The following is a 25,276-nucleotide window of genomic DNA, read 5'->3' as shown; positions in this document are numbered from 1 at the left end:
AGACATTTTGAAAATTTCCCATGTCTAATTTTTGTTTAATCCCTTTATTGTATTTTTCCCCGTGAAACCCTGTGATGACACTGTGTGTGATGACTTTGTTAAAATGAAATGTATCGGTGCTGCATTTGTCTCATTCAGTGATTCAAAGCTCATGTCTTTCTGCAGCCTTTAGTATAAATCATCATACACTGGTTAAGCTGGTTAAAGTTAAACTTTGACTCGAAATGTGCCCACTGCCTTGTCTGCCACGGGTCTGAATGAAAGACGGCCCTCTTTCACGAAACATTCCTCAAAAAAGCTGGAGCGTCAAGCTTGCCTTCTCTGTCATGAAAAAAAAATAATGATTTCAGTGGTTTTACCTCTTGCAGCCCTGCCACTCTACGAGAGGTGCCCAGCATCGAGACTTTGTCAGTTGAAATGGAATCATTGAGGAGACACCTCTCTCAGATTGACTCTCCGACCGTGCTCTGCCACAACGACCTTCTGACAAAAAACATCATCTACAACCACACAGAGGGTGAGGACCAGGGGTGCACATCACTAAAACATGGTAGATATAATGGTGATAATAAGGTATGTATTAATTATTTTTACAAAGACATATAGTGGGAGCATTGAATAACAACTGAATGCTGCTCAGAATAAAAGACTGCCTCAAGCTCTTTAGCTGTAGGCCTGTGAATGAAGAGTCTGACGCTGAAGCTTACGTGAAAATAGATAAATGTTCTCTCCTTTCATCAGTTTGTAATAATGCGGCTCATGGAGTCTGCATACTGTACCTCCTCCCTTTTTTTCCCCCACACAGACGCAAACTGTTGCAGCGCTGAAAAAGCATTCCCGCTTTATTAAATATCTTACCTCATTTGTATTCTTTCATTATGATTGTATTCCTCTCACATGCTTTACAAGGATGCCCAGTGTGAGTGTCAGTCAAAAGAGACTCCTTTTTCTTTTGAGTCCCACAAGGTTCTGTACTTTCAATAAAGGGAGGGCGAGTCGTCAGTTCAACGCCCATACCTAAGATGTGTTCATCATGTTGTCCTGGTAACCACCGCCGCTGCTTTCCCTCTCCATCCTCCACCAGGAATGGTGAAATTCATCGACTATGAGTACGCCGATTATAACTACCAGGCCTTCGATATTGGCAATCACTTCAATGAATTTGCCGGTAGGTTTGTGCTGTGATGAGGAGAGGTTCAATTTTCCTCCAAATCTTTTTCATATAAGACGGCCTAATGTGGAATATCAAGTTGTATATGCAGTCTGCGATATGGAGAATCATTGTCCAGTTTGGGCTGTCTCTTTAACTGTGATATCATTTCAGTATTATGCCTGCTATTATTTGCCATGAAACTATGTCCTTCTGAAGCGTCTAAGACAAATTGCTGTGTACAGTGTGTATTCTGTGTGGTGATAGAAGTGGCTTTGATGTGCCAGCTGTGTCACAGCAAAGCTTGACAGGGTTAATTTGAACATTTGAGGAACAATCATCCATTTAATAAGTTTAGACAGTTCTGAAGAACCATGTCGTGTCAGCTTTCATGTCAACTCTAAATGATTGTAAATGAAATAATGTTTGAGATACAGCGGTGTTGTGCAAACTTCTTCCAAACAAAATGATCGCGATGCCAAATTCTGGCTGGAACGAGCACAAAAATGTTCATATGTGGGGGCTTTTTTAGTAACATCGTATAAATCCCTTTTTTCATTTCACATTTTCCTGTTAATGCTGCAGTCAATTATTATTATTGTGTCCACTTGTCCTTCATTTACACCGTACATCAATTCTCATCTGTAGCACACGTCATAAAAAAGCCTCTTATTTTCTGGTATGTGTCCAATTAAATATTCAGTATGCAGTGGTGGAGGACATATTCAGGGCCCTTAAGTTAAAGCATTGATAACCCACATACAAAACCCCCCCAAAACTCAGTTTTTAAATCTTGCACTAAAATATACAGTACTAAATGAAGAACAATTGCCTCTGTGAGTGTTAAACTCTTTTATGAATATATGTTGAACTCATTCAAATTATTTTATGCCCTGTTAAGTGGTTTTATCTATGGTTAGTACTTACCTTTGCTGTGAAGAGGATACAGTGGAGAAATAAGTACAATTTTGTCTAAAATATTGCTTAAATGCTGTTAAACATGTGCTGAGTTAAATTACATCAATAACAATATGTTTCTTACATCAGACCGGGAAGAGCATTATCACTATTTTCTTAAAAAAATAGAATAAAATATGGCTAATAAGGGACATAAAACAAACAAAAACAGCATTCACAAAGTCATGGGAAAATCAGTTAAAAGGCAAATGTATTAATTAATTAAAGTTATTATGAAGGATTTGTCTGATCATCTAAAGTGATCAGCTTGAAAAGATATAAATTGTAAAACCCAAGATTTTTGTAATGATTGACAACATTTTTTACCTGATCTTTTAAAGCCAAACAAATAATTGTAGAAATTATTATTAAGTACTTGATCTTTGAAAATCATTAGTTGGAGTCAAAATTAATTCATGTCATAGTGTCCCAATTTTTTGAGCACTCATTTACACCATTTTGATAGGAGATTGCTCAGGTGAGGGTGCTGTCACACCTTTTTTTTTTTTATAACCAGTGCATTTTGATAAATGTGTGTATAACATTGTGTTCACTGACGACTTACTGACTGAAAGGCTGAGCTGATCTTAGCACATGTGGCAAATCTTGAAAACTAGTTTGAGATAACAAAAGAGAAACAAAAGTCCCAAAAAAGGGAAATTAGCATTTTTACAGCAGCAGTGGGGTTTGCAGAAAAGATGAGCATTCGTAAAAAAAAATACAAAATAGATAATAATAAATAAGTCAAAAGAGCAAGACATAAACAAGAGGAAAACAGAACAAGGAAAACAAGAAACAAACTCAACTGTTGAATTTTTACTATCCACATAGCAATATTGAAGTTGACAAGGCATTGTGTTCAATTTTATCTCTGACAGTAGCTCCACTAAAATGTATGTGTGTGTGTGTGTGTGTGTGTGTGTGTGTGTGTGTGTGTGTGTGTGCGTGTGCGTGTGCATGCATGTGTGTGCATGTGTGTGTTTTGTGTCCAAGGTGTGAATGATGTCAACTACAGCCTCTACCCCAGCCGTGAGCTGCAGAGAGACTGGCTGACGGCCTATCTGGAGAGTTACAAGCACAGCTCGGGACGTGAGGTCACTGTTACAGAGGCAGAAGTTACACAGCTCTACGTTCAGGTCTGCAAATTCTCACTGGTGAGTGTCTGCTCCCTCCAACTTTGTTGAAATGTTGAAATATGTCATAATGTAGCGCCTCAACACTTCAGAAAGACATTGGAAAGTGACAAATCTCTTAACAGTTTTTTCCCTTTTTTAAGTCCTGCTCTCGGAGGGACTCAAATATCTCAATATTGTGAGATTAGTGTGTGCATTTCAACAATATCCATGTGTCTGCAGAGCTCTGAAATGACAGGGCGGCAACACCTCACCATCACATTTTAACAATTTACTTTTCCAGCTCCCAGAAAAAAAAAAAAAAAAAAAATCCCCAAAGAAAACCAAACCCCATCCACAGCTGACCCGCCACTGTTCAAAGTTTGATGGACTCCATCTGAGTTGATTAGAAGCTGCCGCAGGAAAAAATGAAAGACAGCAGCCAAAATTATTTTTCTTATGACCACAATTTTCATTCTTTGGTGGCTCGAGTGGTGCTGGGCTATCTGTCTAAAAGTGCTTTCATAGCTCAACACAATATGCAGAATTGTCCTACCAATTTTGGGGCGGTGTGAATGTCTCTTGAAATAGCCCAGAAATGATGAGGAAGCATATTACTTTTTAAAATAACTTGCGCCTCAGCCAAAAGACAGAGAGGGAGAAGTGAGAGGAGGGAAAAGAAATAAAGCCTGAAATGGGCTGAGAGAGAGAGGCGATAACATCACGCTGATTGAAATCAGATTTTCTATGACAAACCGAGGGGGACTCTTGACTCGAGGGAAGTGGGAGAAATTGATCACTGACGCATAACAAGCCAAGTTTCCAGCTCCACTCATTTTTGACAGCCGGGTGTCAAAATGAGGGATACAGAGCCTGTTAATGGAGAAAATCACAGGGTCTGCTTTTCATAATCTCAAGGAATTTCTTCTTCTTTCTAGAATATTCATAAATAACAGAATTTTGCCATTTACATGCTGTCTTTCTGTATTCGGTACTTGGCTCGATTAAATTTGATCCTCAAAGTATTTCATTATTAGTTTATTTGTCACAATATCAAATAATTATTTTGTCCTCTCATGATTGAAGATCATTCCTGTCAGTGTTCAACTTTATGATGATCAAGTAATCTTTCGAGCAAAAATGAACTTGTTCCAGCTTTTCGAATGTGACATTTCTTGTTGTTTTTAAAAATATAATATTACATTGCCTGTCTTTGGGTTTGGGACAGTTTGTCCTAGAAGAACAAGCAACTTGAATTCACATTGCTTGTTCTCTCTTTTACATTTTATAGACAAAATCATCAATCACAATATGTTTTTAGATTATTTTGCTAGAGAAAATAGAGGGAGTATGCACTGGGTTAGAAGTAAAGTCTATGGTAAACAGTATGTAGGCAGTTTGACTTAACATCTGAGGCACTCTGCTAACGTTCAAAAATAATATTTTATTAACTTAGTGCCTATCCCTACACATTTTGACTGATAGGAGTCTTCATAAACCATGTACATCAGGAATAGAACAGTGACATTTGTGTCCACGCAATTTTTTACCATTCATTTACACAAACAGATCTTGGAGATGTCTTGGATTTTGAAAATTGTTTCACATCGTATCCTGTATAAACAGATAATTTTTCAGATTGGTTTTCCGGCTTGACAAGATTCATGACAAGATTCATGACAAGATTCATGCAGTCTGATGCATTTGGATATTTTTGTGAATTTTCTTGTGCTCCCTTTTTTCATGAATTGTGCTGAATGCTATTTTAACGTTCTGTATCACTTTCATATCACTCAATTATTGCTTGGTATAATCAAACTACATTGAATTCACACTATAGCCATGTCCCAGCAGATAAGAATACAGATGAATAGTCATAACTCAGGAACCAAGGAAACCAGTGTGCACTGAAGAAAGCTGTGTGGCTCCGCTGTGTGGCATCGACAAAGCCTGGCCAGCTGCCAAAGCTCTGCAGCGTGAAGCTGCCTCCTCCGAATCGTAATCCCTGGCAAACTGTGCCAAGACGCAGTGGGGTCTTTACGACTCGTCCTCTCCTCCACAGGGAACCCCCGTGATGTCGAGGCTGAAGCTTGCGGTTCTGTGATGTCACTCCCCACACGTCTCTCATCTCTGTTTTTATCAATGGCTCCCTGTCACTGATGGTCTCTGCTTAGTGTTAAACTAATGCTCTCTTAATGGAGAGCAGTTATTAATCATAATGGAAACACGCTCAATCTCTCTCTCCAACTCAAGACAGAGATTAGAGATGAAAATCTGCCAGGGAGGGGAGACAAGCCAAGGAAAACCGCACATTGCTCTTCAAGTATTTCATTCCACCCTTTATTTGATTATCAAATAAAAATGTGATTATATCACTGGGCCACAGAACAGAGGCCCGTCTGGATCTTATTAGGAGTTGCTATTAGTGGTCCTACCATGAAGATTTACAATAAGGGTGGAGAACAACAGAAATTTATGGAGGCATGGAAGTCCGCAAGCCTAAGTGAGCAAAGCCATTAAGGAGGGAACCATTCAATACAGAGGTTTGTCATTCTGACTGAGCAGCTTGCAACTGGCAGGCAGCAGCAGCAGCAGTCATGGGAGCAGTTATAACACGACAACTGGAGGTCACAGAAGTGAGTTTTTAACAGTTCTGCTCGACGGCACGGGGAAATGCAGTAAAACATCAGAGAAAAGCAAAGTTGGTGAAAGCGTACATCATCTGTGATATTAAATTTACAACATATTTTCACAAGTGTGCAAATGCCACAGACATACTCCAGATCTCTACACTTTTGAGACATATCACAGTTCTATATCAGGATCACGGACAAGCTGCATGTAGTTAATGAGCCTGTCATTCGATTAGATGGATTCAATTCAGTCTCTGTCAGCTAACGTTTGCAATGCTGAAGTGTTCTCAAGCAAGACGCTGACATCTGACCCTGCTGCGACCTCCCTGCAGGGGGACCTGAGGAAGTGTGCTTTTGAAGCTCTAACTGGATCATGAAAAAGGGCGCATGACAATTACATGTCAGTCACACGTTCTTGCTGCCAACAACATCAAGTATTGTACTGAGCATGCACGCACATCAAATAATGTTCTTTCATGTTACTGCAAGTGGTGGGACGTGACTTCTACTCAAGTATTTTTCCATTTCATGCAACTTTCTACTTCCACTTCAGCACATCTCAGAGGCAAATATTGTACCTTTAACATGCAACACATAAATGCAGCAGTGCTATTAATCGTAAAACATCATATATGATATTAAAAGCACTGAGAGGGACCATACGTCTGCAGAATTTGTACTTACTTACTTACTTACTTTCGATACATTAAGTACGTTTAGCTAATAATACCATCATTTATCTCATTAAGGTTTTTAATACAGTAGTAAGCTGTTTTCACAGCATGGTTTTACAGAAGTAAAGGAAATGTTCTTTTGTTTTTTTGTTTTTGCCGCCACCGGTTATTACTGTGATTTTGATTACAAAACACACACACACACACACACACACACACACACTGCTTTAATTTAATTTTTTAAAAATGAATTACTACTTTAACTGCATACAAGTTGGAGCTCTCGTCAAGTAATTCCATTTTGCAACAAGAATGGCACTCAGTAAAGCACATACTTCCACCAAGGCCCAACAGTCACCTTTAATTCAATTGAGCCTAATTCAATATCAAATAAAACATCTTTTAATCTGCTACATCTGGATTTCTACTGGGATCCATATGAAATTGTTCCCACAAATAGATACCAGGCTGGATATGTTTTAATCAATCGTGCAGACCCTGAGAAGTTAATGAAAATGGGGAAAAAACATGGTAACTATCCCTATAATGTGAGAGAAAGTGAGAAAAAAATCCTGGATCTGCACTAAAAGTTGATGGGGTCTATTCTTGGTTGAGATCCATCATGCATGCTAGTTTAGTGGAAGTCTGTTCTGTAGTTTTCATGTTATCCTGGTGACAAACCAACAAACAAGCACAAACAGGTAAAAACATAACCTACAGTTAAAAATTAAATGGATGAAGATCATTAGCTTCCTGAAAAACAGAATTGGAAAATAAATGAAAACATTGTTACATTCTCTGAAAACTAGTTTAGTACATAAATAGTGGAAACTAATGTCATTGTCCTGTCATGTTGTTTTCTTTCTCTTCTACCAGGCCTCCAACTTATTCTGGGGTCTCTGGGCCATCCTGCAATCACGGTTCTCCTCGATTGACTTTGACTTCCAAAGGTTTGTATTTCTGACGTAGACAGCTGGAAGGGTCCATAAAAATCGAGAGAAAAAGCCTTTCTGTGGTTACCTCATGTCCGCATTGGGAGGTTGGTGACTGAGGGGTCATGAAGCGTCAACATAGTCCTCAGAGAGGTTTGATAGTGTTAATATTCAAATCAACATGCTCCTGAAAGTGAACACAACCTTCACATTAACACTGTCAGAGTCATTTCATGGGACCCCCTTTTTGCTGACCATCATCATATGACTTGCATGATCATGAATGGAAAAACAATCCTGCAAATTTAATTCAAGCACTCACTATTTTATTGTTTAGACAAACAGGATCTTCATTAGGATTCCCTGACAAGGACTTTTTTTGCCATAGAAATTGCAATAAAGGCCTATAAACTTGAGCCCTGAGTGTGGAAGTATCTCTTTTTTTTTCCACTGTTGCCTCAAGACTTTGTGTACCCACGATCTGGAATAAAGCACTCAGGACGAGCACCCTTTTTCTACACTTCTTGTCACCTCTGAAAACAGACAAGCCATTTAAATGCTCTGCTTTTCTTCACTCTTAAACCACAAATCATGAAATGACGAAAAGGCTCAGCTTTCACCAAAAAATCCCAACAAATTTCTTTTGTTTTTAAATACATTATGATCCACGTAGGGACTAGTTATCTTTTAAGAAGTCCAGGAGACATTCCTCAACACCAGCAACCAGACAATAAAGTTCAGGAGGGTGAAATGTTTCCCTTCACCCCCACTTTTTCTCCCTCCTCTGCGTGCCCCACACCCGCCACAGTTGATCGTGATCCTAATCACTATTGACATACGGCACCCTCCCCTCTGTGTGGCTTTCTCTCCTCGCTTGCTAGATCAGCGACAGGGCCCCCACCTCATTTCGATCTGGACCTCGGAGGAAATGTGATCCAGAGGGGTGCCGAGGCACAGAGGCACTATTGTTCCCATGCCGTCGGTCCTTCCTTACATATACGTCTCTCATCCCTGGCTGGGCCACATGCGCCTGCTAGACGTCTGCTCCTCTAAGCCGCTGGCTGAGGTTGTCCTAAAGTGCATGGTGAGGGTCGGGTTACCTTTCCTTAACTGGAGGGATAAACTAAAATGAGAGCAAAAGTAACGGTGGGGAAGCAGGTCTGACGTTTGAAGGCATTGCTACCCTGCCAGCTTCAATGCACACACACAAATATCCGAAAAGAAGGACTTTCAGAACCTTGAACATTAATGCTGTCAAGTAGGGGACTTGTGGCAGTGGTCAAGGTTGCAATTGAAATAGCATGAAGCAACCTGCATTAACATTCAAGTAATTTTATTGCAACTTTCCTATCATGTTGAAAAAGGTCTTACAGAGGAGATAAAAATGGATGCAATAGCTTGGCTATAGGAATATCTGGCTACTTTTCCAGGAGAAATGTTACAAATGTTAAAACCACAGATGCGTTAAAACTGAATGTTTCTTTATGTTGCAAATTTGTCTTTTATCTTTTTTTTTCCTCTTGTCACAATGCTGTGCTTGTGTTCTGCTTAGATTAAGACACAAAAAACACTTAAAATACCTGCTTTGGTCATCACAAAAACAGCTTGGGATGTCCCCAGGTCTCCTTTTTAAAAAAAGCCCAGTTTTGTCGCCCCAAAAACAGCTTGAGATGGTCCGACTTGCCGTGTAAAATAGCTGTTGCTCATAATAACACCACCGCCTTCCCCTCCACCTCTGGACGTGAAAGTCAGCCAATAAGCAGATAATGTGACCGTGTTACGCCCCGTTTGGAACAAATGTTAAAGGAGTCATCACCCGGAAATCACAATTTCTCTCGTTAAATCATGCATATTGGTGTTGGACCTCAGTTGAAACTTGCCTGAAAAGCTGGAGTTTGAAAGTGGCTCAGTTTTTTCGCTTTGGCTCTTTTTCCGAACAGGAATAGTGCACAATAGTGCGCGTTCCTAAAGCACGAGATTTTGACTCTGCTCCTGTGGTGACGTTACCACAGGAGGCTACTTGCATATGCTTGTAACTAACTACAGGCAAGGTGAGAAGACACTCACTCGAAATTAAAAAGTAAGAAGGAAAAAAAAAAGAATTTACCATTCAGAGACATCCTGCTGTATACCTGTCTCTTCCACCGTCTCTGCCTCTTCACTCTCCCGTTCGGTTTCCAACTCCGGCTCGTACATATATGCCGGAATTCCGTAAGGTTCGTCATTTAGTGTGTGCGCCATGACAGGGGGCTGTTTATGTTTTGGAGTCTGTGTGCATGCAGGCTCGCCCCCCATTCCAGCTCTGTCCTTCCTGCGGCCAATCAACGCGTGCCTCATTACATATTAATACAATGCACATCCGGACCAGTTAAAACCTCGCGTTTAATCTCGCGTGAGAAAGTTGCGGTATGAAAAAGTGTCAGAACAAGCTCAATGTTTGATTTTTATTATTTTTATTTTTTTCTAATAAGTTTTAAGAATTGATCCAAAGCGATCCAAGGGGGACTGGATACGTAAAAAACCAGGTGATGACTCCTTTAAACTCGGACTTATGCTAACATTGTATCCTGGTTACTGTGCTGCCTTAGCTGCTATAGATGTTCAGCTTTTCTCTCCAGCTAGTTGTTAACTGTCTCCTATGACAGAGAAGCTTTTTATTTGGACCATTAATGATCTTTCAAAAACTTTACCCAAAGTTTGTTTTTGCTATTAGGGAGATTTCTTTTCATGCTAACACACACAACAAAACACAAGACTCTTTTCTTGCTACCACACAAGCTAGCCGCTATCATTTCATGTTAGCTTACAGGGAGTTTATCAAAGCCTCATTGCTGGAAACAGCTGCCTCTGAGAGGTTGAGGGTTGAGCGGCGGTGAGACTGAACTGTAAAATTGTTTATGAATGCAAAACTGTAAATTTGCCATAAAATTTACTGTGGCCGTTCCGTAATCTTTCTCTGTGGGTTAATTACAGCAAGAGATCTTTATACATTAAACCCAGTCATTTGATTTGATTCAAAATATAATGATTAATGCAGCTTTAACCATGATTTACTTCACATGACCACAGCCTTACCCCTTAGCTTAACCAAGCGGTTTTACTTCCCTTTACTTAAGAGAGAACACACAACATACTGTTGCTTTATGCCTTTGTGATTAACACAGAAAGAGATAAAGAGTTAAACCCTGGATGTCTGTGTGCACGTGTGTGTGTGTGTGTGTGTGTGTGTGTTTCCTCCCACTGTTATCCCCCTGAGCCAAATCTGCCGACTTCCCAACGAGTGACAGGCGTCGCTGAGGCCTTGTGCTTTAACCAGGGCCAGATGTAGAAGTGACAATAGGGAGCCACAAGGGGAATGCAAACCCGCCCTCCCTCTACCGTCCATATTTGCTTTCCTTATATGATTTTATTCATGTGTTGAAAGTGTCTGTGAGGCAGCGGTTTAGATTTGTGGACGTGTTGGCAAGGTGAGCCGCTATTTGACAAAGACATTATTATGAGGAAATGAACAAGGAGGAGGCCCACTGTTTGGAATAGCCTGACTGCAAAATTGAGCGAATTATGCACAAAAGCACATTGTGAAATGGAATACCTACTTTGGAGGGAGCTCATTTTCCCCCACTTCTGCTAAATAGAAAAACGTCTCAGTTTCATCTCTGATGATGATAAATGTTCAGCACGCTAGTTGTAGGTGTCGCCCTTCATAAAAATACGGATGAATGGGATCCAATGTGAAGGTTGCTGTTCTTTTAAATTGTCGCACTCAAATATAATTTCACTCATGAAAAGTGTGGGCATGATGGGTAATTAGATTGATAAAACAAAACTCTTGACCAATACGTTTTTCAAAGGGTTTTTTGTTTTCTCTTTGTATTCCAATTAACTGATTATCTCTTTAATGACTTTGACATTCATCTTTTATACTAAATGCTATGGCTCAAAGTGCAAGATATGTTAACTTTTTAAGAAGAAAAGCAGATAATGTTTCATGCATATTTCAAGAGCTACTTGATCCAAGTACTGAAGGTAGAAGTCACAGCATTGCACAGATCAAGCTGGATCATCTTTAATTATTTTTATCACATGAAAGGAAGTTTAACTAAGAGATGCGACTGCTGAGTTTGACCTGACATGGCTGGACAGAAAGAAGACGTCCAACAGAAGTAGACATTTTTGGAACAACAAATACACAAATTCCATTCTTGATCATAAAAAAGTGTAAGAGAGAGAGGAGTTTTCTTTGTTGTTGTTGTTTTTCTTTACCTCACAAAGGATCTTTAGTCAAGTACACACAACCCTGAAACCCAACAACGGTCAAGATCATTTTGCCTGTCATCAGGTTACTCACAGAGTTATGATTAATTAACCACAGCTGATATGACCTGCTGCCCCTTTTCATGGGTGAGAGCCAGGTCATTGTGGAACCCACTGCCTCCCTTGCGAGGACCTGCCCTTCTGTGCCTGTGATATTCATTTCGAGCCAGTGCTTGCCGCCGAGCTGCTCGTCGAGGGGAAGCCTGCCCTTCGGACACTCAGCCTGTCCACTCTCTCTCGACCAGAGTCACTCAGGCAGTGCAGAGAGGAGTATAATCCAAGAGGAGAAGCAGCCTGTGGGTCAGGAGAGACTACAACAGTCGATGAGTGCAGTGCATTTACTGGGGAAACTACTGGTCATAGTCATTGCAGTCCGCGTTGCTGTGACGTGTAATGTGTTACATTTCTGTTGCTGAGGCACAGGGCACACACCTACGCGAAAGCTATACGCCATTGGTACAGCGTCTATTCAACGCACAAGCATAAATAAATCTTTGAGCTTGACTTTTCGTAAATTCAGTTATCACATTACAGTTACTGATCAAACAAATATTATTGATAATTGTCATATAAGCCAGACACTACTGTAAACCCATTTAACTGTGTGTTTTTAAGTCTCTCACCTGGTGCTAGGATGGCCAGTATTTTATTCTTATATTTTATGGAGACAATTAATATTTATGCTAAGTGGTAGGGGTAGGGTTTGAGATTGTTACTGCACATATCATCTTTCTGTTAAGTGCCGTTGGGCAGCTTTCGTTATGTCCTGTCTGCTTCGTGGTATTTACTTTGTTAAAGAACATGAAAAATCTTGTGTATGTCCTCCCTGAAGATATGACTGATATGGGCATATGTAAGGTTTGACAGCTTTATTAACTAGCAATTACAGGAGAAGTCATCTCTGGCGATGTTGAGGACTAGCGTGGATGTAACGTAACAAGTAGTTTAACAAATCACCCTCCACAGGGAGTAAATAAGTGAATTAATGTTTTCCTTTTTTGAGTAACTACCCCAACACTGTCCATAGCTGCAGCTGCCTGAATGTTGTGTACGCAACAAAAAAACAGATGCTGTTACAGATTCATTAACATCTCACCTTGGTGATCATTTGGTGGTCATTTGAACTGATCCTGTCGCGTTTAGAAAAAGGCTTCATTTTGCTGTCTGAGTGAACGAGAGAACTGTGAGTCATCAACTGTTGCATATAGTTCAAAGCAAATTAAGTCTGTCCATAGAAAACGCCTTTTGAGAGAAAACGCTCTGTTGGCTCTGACAAACACCAAGGATTTCTATTACCTCAGGTTTTTTTTCTCAATTACTTTCCATTGGTTAAGGTTACACACATCTTGTACTGCTCTATCTGCAAGCCACAGATGTACATTCTGTATCTAAATTTGGTTCATAAATGAAGCCAAGAAATTACAAGAAAGAAACTGAAAACATTTTAAGGCCCAAACAACAGAAGCCAGACCCTGACACGACAATTACAGAGTAGTTTTCACGGAGATACAGGTGGGGAACAAGACTGATGGAGTACAAGTAACTAAAAGGCATGTGTCAGAATTATCTTTTTGTCTCACAAAGCGATAAGGGAGAGAAAACTGATTTGGCATTGAGGAGTTCAGTGAAAGCACTGATTAAAGGACAAACTCCTCTCTGTGCCTCCATTTTCTGTGCTTTTGAAACTTCACTTAATTTCAAAGGTTATAGTATAATGGCCAAGGGCAACAGCGTACTCAGACATCAGATTTATTGAAAACCACTTTTCTCATAGTTAAGTTCTGAAATGTGCTGAGACTTTGGCACAGCTTTCAGACTTTCTGCTTCATTGAATAGAGATTTGATGCTATATTGTTATGCATGTTTTGCAAACAGAACACATAGTGCCTACCTTGAGCTATGAGCAGGGTTTGCATTGTGACTTGTGAAGAACACCAGAAAAATTATTGTACGATAACTTCCGACTGACACATCCACCGTACATCCTCAAGATGTTTGCTTTTATGTACACTGGGGGCGAGATGACAAGTGTTTATGAGTCGGAATTTCTAACTTAATACTAATGGAACGCTCTGGAGATTATTATAATGTCAAAAAAAATTAAATACAGAGTGAAAAGTCAATATAGTTATTAATACAGTTGAAATTACTATATTACTGAAAAATGCTGTACTGTTACTAATCTAATAGTTTCATATCTGTATATTGTATTAAAACACCTGTCATTATGTGCTTAATAGGAGCACCACCCCAGTTTTTAAGACTGAAGATAAATTTACTTATCCTAATGAGTAACAGCCATAAAATAGGATGTGTAATATCTCCTATCCCACTGCAGGAGCTTCGTTAAGTGTGAGTAAATCACCCTGATTATGTCATAAACCATTTTTACATGTATTGAACATGGTTAACAGGCCAAAAGTAGGCAATATTCACCTTTTCCTTTTGCCAGTATACAAGTTAGCCTTTTTATTAGGGCTGGGACTTTATTGCGTAAATTACGATTAATTAATTACAGAAAAAATTACGCAACAAAAAAAAAAAAATGTTGCATTCCAAACAGCACGGAACATTGCTCGTTGCACGAGTTCCCGGCAAACCCATAATACTGATGCACAGGACACAACACGACAAATGAAACCGATGAGAAGTCGTTGCCATAGACATAATATACGTAGACGCCTCATTGACTGACGCTGCCTATTGGAGTTGATGTATCAGCGCGGCCGCCATCTTGGATGGGTCCCTAATGCGCCCCCCCCTGCATTTATTTCTACTGAGGAAGGTCTATCCACAGCTACAATAATCATAACTCCCCGAATTTTTACCGGATTTTCACACGGTTACAAATGGCAGAGCTTTAGTTATGATACAGGGCGCTGTCACAAAAATTAAATTAAATTAAATTAAAAAAAAATATTTAAAATCTTACTTGTGAAAGGTAATCCCCCGCAATCTGCTAACAATACTGCGCCGGTTATTGCAACCGTAAACTGCACAAAATACGGGCATAGTTGCTCGCTCTCCGTTGATTCCGATTGACTCTGGTGCTAGCATACAGTGAGGAGACCTAACCAAGATGGCCGCAACGCTGGGTTACATTCCAGCACATCATGAGGCGTCTACGTATATCATGTCTATGGTCGTTGCTAGGTTCGGTGGGTGGAAATTTCAGTTTTAGAAAACTACCGGGTGGAAATCTGGATAAAAGCACAGTTATGTGCAAACTGTGCAAGAAATCACCGTAGCATTTCCAGCCTCCGCTGCCACCTCAATGCCAAATATGTTGCAGCTAGCACAGACAACGATCCTAGTTGGAGCAGGCGGTGTCACCAATCCACACTCGACAAGATGACAGGGTTCAGAGCCAACATGAGTCCACGACTGACAAATTAACAAATGCACTGGCGAAGTGGATTCTCGGTGGTACATTCTGGAATGTACTGTACTAAGTGCTGTTTTTTATTTTAAAAACAAATGTGCTTAAGACATAGACATTTTACAAAAAGTCCTGAAAAAGCTTGAATATAGCTAACTTGAATTTAAGTTTGTGCCTTGTGAACAGTGCAATCATAATATTCTTTATTCATATTGCACTTTATGTTAACAATCAGTGATGAAAATAACACGATTTTGTTGTTTAAGCTCATTTGTGTGTATATTCATTGATTCAGCCATATACGAAAATCCATTTAAATTTAATAATGTTGCTTCTTGTGTCAAATATTGACATGCTATTAACTGCGAATAATTAATTACAATGCCTCTAATTAATTAGATTATTTTTTTTAATCGAGTCCCACCACTACGTTTTATGCATCTGTGCATAGAAGGCCTTTCATTTCTTCAGTTGTCCATCCGTCCCATTCATTCGAATGTGATATCTCAGAAATGCCTCAAGGGAATTCAAATTTTCTTCAATTTCCACTTGAGATGAACTGATAAGATTTTGGTGATGGAAGGTCAATGTTCAAGGTCATTGTGACCTCAAAACATTTTTTTTGTCCATTTCTAATTCACATGATAGTTACAGAATACAGATGAATCAAAAAGTACACATCTGGAAATTCAACAAACAGACTTGTCGAAGAATTGTCGAAATCAACTGTGAACTTGATAGCATCTTTTATCTGCTGTGTAAACACCAGTGGCATTTTCCATAAAAAGTTTAAAGATATCTTGAACTCTCGAGCCCAAACTGAGAGGACCCAGTGGACTAATCTCCAGTCGGCAAAGATGGAAACATGGCACCTGGGTGGATAGTAATTTTCTCCCCTTTTCCAGAAACGGGGCGAAAATTAGGGTCGGATAATATACTAGCAAGTTCTGAGTTGATTTTGACCATTCTTTTTTAACTCTGTGGTTCACAAGTCCCTCAACTTTATGAAAGTTTAGTAGCCTACTATATTGTTTAACTACACTGTGAAGCAAATTTCAAAATAAAGTCAGACTGTACAGGTTCATTTGTGAAACACTCAGAAACTTACCTGCATCAGATCAAGTGAAATTCCAAATGTGCGATCAATTTTAAAGCAACGTTATGTAACTTTTTAAAACATAATTGCCTAACAGCTTCAAATCATGCTGATGGTTCAGTGTTTTAATAGTGTGAATGGTGTCTCTGTATCAGCCACTCCAACCCCCCATCACTCGTTTCTGCACTATCACAACGTTACATACATAAAACATACAACATACAAGCTTTCAGCACATAACATGATGAGTTTTGTTTGTAGTTAGCTCCTACATTACATCTGATAGATTGATACAGACCTGGGACAGTTTTGCAGCATTCTCCTGAATAACTGAGGTAGATGGGAACTTGTTTAAAAAACTACAGAGTGCTGTAATATTTAAGTTAGAAATCTAAATATTCAGCAATGTTTCTTATTATATTATCTAACTCTTGTTCCACTTTATACAGTATTTACTCCACTATTGTTACTAAGCTTCCTACTTCAAATAAAGATGTGGTTTTAGACAGCACACTGACTTTTAAAGCTATCAAATGTGTGAAGTGGAAAAAGCAACCCATCGATGTGCAGTTAAATTCTACAGGCTTTTAAGAGTTGCCCAGCTCATTCTCTGTAACTGGTGTTTAAACAGCACTCACTGGCAAAAGAGTATTTTAGTGAAAATATTGATGTCTGAATTGCTTCTCTAAATGGCCATCTTTTCTACAGAGTGTTTTGGTAAGGTGACATTCAGCGAGGAAGTTCTTTATTCTTTTTCAAAACATTATAGAATGTAATTACACTGCAGAGGCCTGAAAATCCAATCTGGCAAAAGAGAAGATCAAAATTTATCTAACTATTGGATCAAAACTCTATTATTCAAATTCCATTTCTTTTGCCGAAAAATCTGGTGAAGTTAAATTGTGATTCAGTTGCTCCTCCCATTTGTGTTCTCTGTACATGATTAATACAAGGAGCCGTGACGGACCATGAACAGAGTTTGGCTTTTGTGTCATTCACAGGCAGCTATATCTAGTGTCTCCTGCAGATTTCAGTTAAATGAAAGCATTTTACTTATTGTATGAAAAGTAACAGTAATAAGAAAAAAATGTAAATGATTCCACGGAATATTACAGTGTGCAGCGACTGTATTGTGATTATGCACCTTTTGTCCATCCAAGGACAGTGGATGCTATGTAGAAAAAGAAAAGAAAATAATATTTATGCGCTGTCTAATCATTCCTTGTTATTCTCTGCTCTCCTCCCAGATACGCTACTGCACGACTCAACTACTACTTTCAGAAGAAAGAAGAGTATTTTGGATTAATGATGAGCTAGAATGATTGGATAAGGAGCCAAAATTTACACTGATTATGTTTATAAATCCACTGTGGAAATTAAGGTACAGATAAGCTTATAAATGTCCTCTCTATTGTTTGTTTTTTCAGTCTGTAGCGCAAGTTAATATGTTTTGCTATCACTGTGATTTTTAAAATATTTGTTTTACCACAGTCAGTATGCCGATAAGCGCATTTGGCAAATTGAGATGAAGCTTGCGCCAGAGACACATTAATTGTTCCCACATTTAGCCGAGTCGCATGAAGCCACAAAAACTGAGCCTGATCATAAAACCCATAAGAGGGTTATTTGCATGCTTATTCAGTGCGTACCACAGCTCTGATGGAAAACAACTTTCTATTTCAACTTATTTACCAAGGAGTGCATTATTCTAAATCGTTCTCTCTGAGGGACTTATGTTGTAAACCCGCATTTTATATACCTTACAGGATGTCCACCAATCACACAGTGGACTGCAGATTTGAAGATTTATAAGAAATTCACCTCATTTAGGTGCTAAAACAGTGTTTAACAACAGTGTTTGATTCTGAATGATGTTGGACAAACAATTTACAAGTCATGTCATAATTGACCCTAGGTTTTAGAAGGTAGTGAAATGCCAAATATGGCAAAATTCACTGTAGATAGGATATTAGCTCACTGACTGACTGAGAGGACTGTCACTACACTTCTATTTGACCCTTTCCAACATTTTAAACAAACACAACAGCAGTTTATAGAATTAATAATACATTGATTCACCGGTGCTGTTAAACTATATATTACTGAGTTTAAACAATGCTTTAACAACTAATTTATCCCTCACTTCAACCTTAGACATTCACTTCATGTACTGCAGCTGCTTTCTCCTTATCAAAGTTGTCTGATAAGTGTGATGATTAAGTGTCTTGTTGTTCTTGGGTTCCCTGTTTTATTTTGATATCATGTGTCACGTCTTGCTTCTCAAGTCCTCCTGCGTGTTTTTCCCTCCCAGTGTTGTCTATTTGTCCATCATGACTCGTTTTTTCTGTTTTCTTTGTTTTCTTGTACCATCCAGCTTTGTTTATTAAAGCTCGCTTTTAGTTCCCCTATTCCTGCCTTCCTTGTGTGTCTGCATTTGGGTCCTCACCTTGTTTCAACCTAGATTATAACACATTTTACACTATAGCCTACTGTTGATATTGCAGGTCATAATAAATTGAGGGGTTTCTAGATCCAGTCTTGCTCTTTAGAGTCAAAGTTAGGCCTCTTCCTGTGGACCACATGGGGCAGGGAGATCCTGCTTGATTTGTGCCATGAACTACACAAATATATATTTTTTCAATTTAAAAATTAATTCTCCAAGTAAAAAAAATTCACACTTTGTTGCAAATAAAGTAAAATATCATCTGTTATCTGTTAAAACCACTCAGTGAACTATACCATCTCGCTCAACACACGTCACCAATAGCTTTGTGAGCTTTGCGTGCAAACTCCTGACCATGTGATATGAGGGTAGATGTCGTCACAGTCCCACGACGGTATCAAGACATTTTTATCGCGATATCCTGAAATATATCGTCACATCCGAATTGTGTGCACCACAAATGCTTTTTTTAGAAATTAAATTCCAGACGTGTCTAGACATGAATGCTGTGTCAGTGATGGTGAAGAGAAAATCAGGCCTGAAGAGAAGACATTACAAGTGGGATTAAAAACAGGGAGAACAAAGGATGTGAAGGGCCCCATGCCTGTTTGCCTCAGGCCCCAAAATGACTAAATCCAGCGGTTCAGTTGTGTAAGCCCAGCTCCAGTCTGCAGAGTCATGAAGCCAGAACACTATAGCCACAGAATTCACCGTTTAATTTGATGTGTTAATATTGAACCTGCTGGGTGTCCAAATTGAGCCTAATTTGACACTGCACTCCCTCGGGTCCTCAGCAACAAACCTGCCAAGTGTGTCTAGAGTGGAAACTTTTCTCATCAATTTAACATAATATTGAAGTTTTGGGTAACTTTCAGCCTAAATAAATTGAAAAACAATTTTTCTTTACTATTTTCAGACCACTTAAGAACCTGACTTTAAGCACTTGACATGATGAGTTGTATACAAATTACAAGGTTAATTAATTTGGGCTGTTGTTGCTACTGAAAACAAATTATATAATTGGATGACTGAATAATCAGTCTGAAAATTAACTTTTATGGTGCTGTGCAGAGGCTGAATTGAGGAGTGCTAACAAGAGGAGAGGTCACTTACCTAAACTAATTCAATTTCTAAAGAATCATTAGCAGCGTATTAACAGACTTCCTAATGCATTGTTTGAGTTAGAACTCTAGAGCTACTCGTCCTTTTTTGTCATCTTACAAATAAGTAAATAAATAAAATACATTTTGAGATCACGGTTGTTTCTTTTTGTAATATATGCTTTACACAATGCAGCATCCAATTCAGTCCTATCTCTTATGCTTATAATTTAATAAAGTCACTAGTAGTAGCCTTGGTTGTTTATATGCTGCAAAATTGTCACAGATTGTTTCCACAGCTGTGCATTCTTCAGAAAATGGAACAAGGAAGCAAATTGGTTGGTCATATTTGTGACTGAAAAATGTGTTGATTCATATGAATATTGTTTAAATAATTCAACAATTTCAGTGGCCAAAATAAATTGGGGTGGTAATGATTCAATATCTTCCGGACCCTAATGAAGTTTCCTTTGTGCCTAAACCTAACCGGATCATAAACACACTGTTGTCAGAACATAATACAGAAAATGTAACCTTAAGGTAGGTTGGAGAAAATTGCGAAGTTTCAAGACATCAGTGGTTTGCAAAATGTAAATTGCTAAAGCACAACTCCGATGTTAATTTAGTGAAATGCAATTGCTAATGATTAAGTCATCTATCTTTAGATTGATTGTCTGTAAATTAATCATGTTCAAATGTATGACAAAAGACGCTAGTCCCTGAATCCCCTCACTCACATGTCGAAGCTTTGTTACAGCCACTTATCTATTTATAATAGATTTTAGTGCAGTGTGTATACGAACCATGTTTAATTAAAGACAGTGTCAGCTACGACCTCTCCAACAAATTATGTCTATACACAACTAATTTGCATTACCCTTTATATTCTGTAAACTGTAACTCCACCTGGAATATGCTCAACAGTGATGTGTTTCTCCAGGGCGAAGTGGTGTGACCCAGTACCAGTGATGAAAGTCTGTGGTGCAGAATGCAGGCTGGATGGCAGAGAGCACAGTGCTCATTAGTTTGACTCTAATTCTTGAAATCACTCCTGACTTATTCAGTATTAAACCAAGTTCACATACTTTCTCATAGTGCTTTGCTCGCCTACTCCTCTGATGTATATGCCAGCACCACAGTATTTCCAGGACGTTAACCAAGTGCTTTAAGTTGCCTAAACATACTCATGAAGTTCTCGATCATGCTTTAGTTGCCAGAAGCAGATTGGGCGGGAAAAAACAAAAGAGAAACGTTTGAGGTAATGTTGAACTCGAGGGTTTATTCTTGACCTCTGGAAATAGCAATTGACGAAACAATCTCACCACAAGGGTCGAAGCTTCTTTCAATCATATTAAATTACCGTGCCTATTTTCAATGGATTGTAGATGCCCAAATTTTCTGAAGCATTTAAGTAATTTGTCTTGGGATTTCCTGTTTTATGTTGAAAGTCTTTTCTTGTACACACAAGAAATAAATGCAAGTTTTATTTTCCACTTCCTGTCTTTTTCTTTTTCCTGCCCTTTGTCTGTTAGCACCTGTGTTTCACTTGTTACTTAGCCTCTGTGTATTTCAGTTGGTGGTTTTCATACAGTCCTGTGTTTGCTCCTCATGCATCCTCCATTTTCCCACTTTTGTTCCTTGTGGCTCTCTGGCTTGCTTGAAGTATTTGTATTTTACTTTGCCTGCCTGTTTGATGCCAACATTTCATGGTGTGCCTTTTAACTACATTACCTGCACTTTGGATTTTTTGAGCTTTCGGTGTGTGTCTTTCATTTGGGTCCTTTTTTTTCCCAACATAACAAAATTTAGGTTGAATATTTATTCTTGACTATAAAGTTAGAAAAACAAATGAAAGTGGGGATCTAATGTATTTAATGTATTCACATACATTACTGAAGATAGTATCAAAGGTTGAGCGGTCGCAACCAAAATAACCAGAATAAATGTTTCCAGTGTATGTTTCTGAACACCATACATACACCGACATGTTGAAACTGTGCATTTATTTAGGTTAATTTAATTCTGTTTTGTGGTCTGGTTGAGTTTAGGCACAAAAACGTATTTAGGTTTGGTTTGTTGCCACAAACAGATCTGGAAGCATCTTTTCATCTCGTTACAGTATTTACAGTTACTTGTATCCAGTGGTTTCACACTCACAAACGGTGAAACACAGTCTTGAACAGTTGTCTGCGGCTTGGCAGCATTCATACCACCATCATTCCCCTTCGTTTCCAGACATGACAGTCAGCATATATACATGTTATGAGAACGTGAGATGACGTGTATTGTAGTAATGACATATGACCGACATACAAGTCTGAACGTTTTTGTGGTTTGCAGAAATGTAAAATGCCAACAGTTTATTCTTTTGACTTGGCTGAAGGTTTAAACCCTCCAGACCAGTTGGGACGGTCTCAAGGACAGTAACAAAATAATCTTAGCTCTGCAGAGATTAAAACATGTAATATAGTCAGTTTGTTGAAATGTTACTTGATGTTCCCTCCTACTTAAATGCCAATGAGCACTGTTTGACATAACACTGTACACTCTATGTAGTTTAAAACCCGAGTCTGTTCAGTTTGTCTCATAAACAAACTGCTTCACAAACATTCTGAACCATGAACAATAAGTTGGCCTATAGTCAGTGTAACAAACACATCAGACTATGAAAAATGAATGCAAGGTCCTCAGAAATATCAAGAGTCCTCTTCTCTGCATAACTGTGCCTGTCTCTGTCTGTGAGGGAAGCACAAAAGGGAAGGTGATTGTGAAATCAGTGGAAAGGATTATGGCGGGTAAAATGAGGGGAGGACTGTCAACAATGCAGTTCTTTACCTCCTCATGGTCGCACACAGTCCCAATCATCAAGGCTGCAGCCGTGTCTTTGAGTCAAACAATCCAGCTGCTTTCAAAGTGCATTTTTCGTTAAACATATAATATTTAATTAGCAGACTAATGCACTTAAAAAGACCCAAGGACTTTGCCTCAAAAAGGAAAAAAATGGCCTTTTGTCCATTGCCTGTCCAAAAAGTGCTGTAGATTTTTTCCTCACTTCTAATTGCATTAAAAAAGAAGCATAGGCCTTTATGCAGTGTTTCAAAGACACTGAAACACAGACGCAGCTAAAGCAACTCCTTTCAGAGGGTTTTTCCTACGATTTCCTTTTATACAGTTATTACATTTAGCTTTTTCTTTATAGTTGAAGGCTTCCCAAGGCTGCTGACCCTTAGAATTCTAATAAAGACTCTTAATTTACAGTTGTTATCAGTTTTCATTTTACTCAAAAGTATCCAAACATGTATTCAAGAGAAGGGTTTACTATGAACTGGCACATTATAGCTCCAAGGATGCAACGTTGGTCCGTCAGTGTGTTGGTCTCTTGGAATTGAGACTTTTGGATGGATTTTTTTAGATATGTATATACAGATATGTATATACAGTATATATATATATATATATATACTGTATATACATATCTGTATATATATATATATATATATATATATATATATATATATATATATATATATATATATATATATATACATATATATATCTCCCTGGTCCCCTGATGATTCATCCTACTATTTTTGGTGATCACCTGTCTTACCTTGAACCATCTCCACGAGGTTGAACCCTTACCGTGATATTTCATGTGTCCCTCTGGATGAATTGTTGAGAATTTGTTGAACCGCAGACTTTTCATCTAGCCCTCAAATCAATTTGGTATCTGACAACAAACCTGCATATCAAATGATGTGTTTTCTGTTTACTGCTGCTTAGCAAATATTAGCATGATAAGTTGCCAGGAGGGTTGTATGTGTTTTAGTCAGTGATGGAATGTAACTAAGTACATTTACTGGTCTATATTAAGTACAATTTTGGGCCTCCTTGGATCAGATTTTTTACAACCCATCCCACAGATGCTTGATCAGATTTGAATCCAGAGAATTTGGAGGCCCATTCAAGACCTTGAACCTCTTTGTGTTCATCAGCTGTTAGTGGCCTAAAGTTAGGGCTGATCGGTGTATGTGTAATTTATTTACCTTTACCTGTACTTTTGATAATTCACAATTCATTAATTATTGCTAGAAATTGCATTTGAGACGAAAGTACATTCAATGTAAGATACTTTCAGACTTTTACTCAAATACAATACACCCATACCTTGAAACACAACCACTGCTAAATGCTGTTAATTTTCAAATTTTTGAGAGGAAGAATCTGACCTCAAGTTAACTTTTAATGAGCTCAGTCCAGATTTCTTGTGATGCAGTTAAAGCAACGATTAATTTTAAACTGAACATCCAAAATCTCAAATGCTGACTTCAAAGCAATGTTTTACCTGCCAATTCACATTAGCAGTGTTCAGTGTGAAACTCAGTTGTCTCAGTGAAAGTGCCTGGGTCAATTTTTCCTCTCGTGAATCAAACACACTCGAATGATGAAGCATTATAAGCTCTTAGCTCAAAGAGGATGATAGCATGCTGCAGCACCATGACCACTCTGTGCTCTTTAATGAGAAGTGGATCCTCCATGATCATAAACAGGGTGGCTTTGATGCCTCATTGAAGAAGCCTCTCCAACACGTCTGAAGGGGGTCTCCTCCTTTGTAATAACAATTTATAATGCTCTTGATCTCAAGGCCTGATTGGTAGGAAGGGGAAAAAAGAAAGGATTTTGTTCTCTCTACTCTTCAAGACGTTTTTTAAAAAAATCAAAAACTGAATTTGCCTACAGGGCTGATCCAAGACCAGGCTGAAGTGAGTGTGTCATTATGGCTCATCATCCACACACACCAAACCCACAAGAAAAGAAAGGTAAATTCAAAGCTTGCTTAAACACAGCTCCATTTATCACTATGTCGATTTCTCCCTCACTTGAGAAGAACATTTAGTTCAGTACCAGGAGGCAGTCAAGCTCTATTGCCAAATATCCAGTTTATACTCTTTCTTTAACTAAACAGCTGAAGTAGATGGAGACTTTTGTTATATATCAAAAATCACCTGGCATTCTGGGAATCTGTACATGTCACATCAATCTGCTCGTCCATCAATGAGAGATGGCTTGGTTATATTTCACAAGATGGATTACAGCAAAAGAAGATGAAAAAAAATCATGTGTTTTCTGAATGTCTGATAGCCACCACTAACATTCAAGTCCTGTCTCGTTTCACCAGAGAAAACAAAACATGTATTTCATCATATTTTTTATCATTTATTTATTTTTAGCTCTTTATCACCTCATCTTATTTATGAAAAAAAGGTCATCTACAGATATTTTTTGGTCGTATTTTTTAATTAAAGTTTCATTGCAAATTAGCATTGCAATGGACACTGAATCACCTTTTTGTGATTTTCCTTTTGTTTTTGTGCTCAATTTTGTCTGTCAGTTAGGACATGATAAATACATGAAATCATGTGTGGCCACACAAATCTTCTGTTTCCAAAGTAACAAAAGTAAATTCAGTGGGCCTTTTCCCTACC

General features: G+C 38.6%; 1 protein-coding gene across 2 annotated transcripts in view; it reads left to right on the top strand.

Annotated features, from left to right (window-relative positions):
• The window catches only part of LOC115587356 (ethanolamine kinase 1), a 31,884-nt gene extending 13,229 nt beyond the window's left edge, over nucleotides 1–18,655 (top strand). The window contains exons 4-9 of one of the 2 annotated variants that reach the window (XM_030427186.1): nucleotides 369–517; nucleotides 1,085–1,168; nucleotides 3,101–3,261; nucleotides 7,403–7,476; nucleotides 8,340–8,542; nucleotides 17,495–17,567. In XM_030427186.1, the coding sequence (XP_030283046.1) occupies nucleotides 369–517; nucleotides 1,085–1,168; nucleotides 3,101–3,261; nucleotides 7,403–7,476; nucleotides 8,340–8,511 (640 nt within the window). In that variant the 3' untranslated portion in view covers nucleotides 8,512–8,542; nucleotides 17,495–17,567. Of the gene's footprint in view, nucleotides 1–368; nucleotides 518–1,084; nucleotides 1,169–3,100; nucleotides 3,262–7,402; nucleotides 7,477–8,339; nucleotides 8,543–17,494 lie in introns of both variants that reach the window. The other variant, XM_030427187.1, reaches the window with a different exon arrangement.
• Nucleotides 18,656–25,276: the final 6,621 nt, after the last annotated feature.

This window comes from Sparus aurata, chromosome 8 (assembly GCF_900880675.1).
Source record: "Sparus aurata chromosome 8, fSpaAur1.1, whole genome shotgun sequence".
Taxonomy (NCBI): domain Eukaryota; kingdom Metazoa; phylum Chordata; class Actinopteri; order Spariformes; family Sparidae; genus Sparus; species Sparus aurata.
Note: the sequence above shows the minus strand (reverse complement) of the source record. Positions and strands in the feature narration are given on the sequence as shown.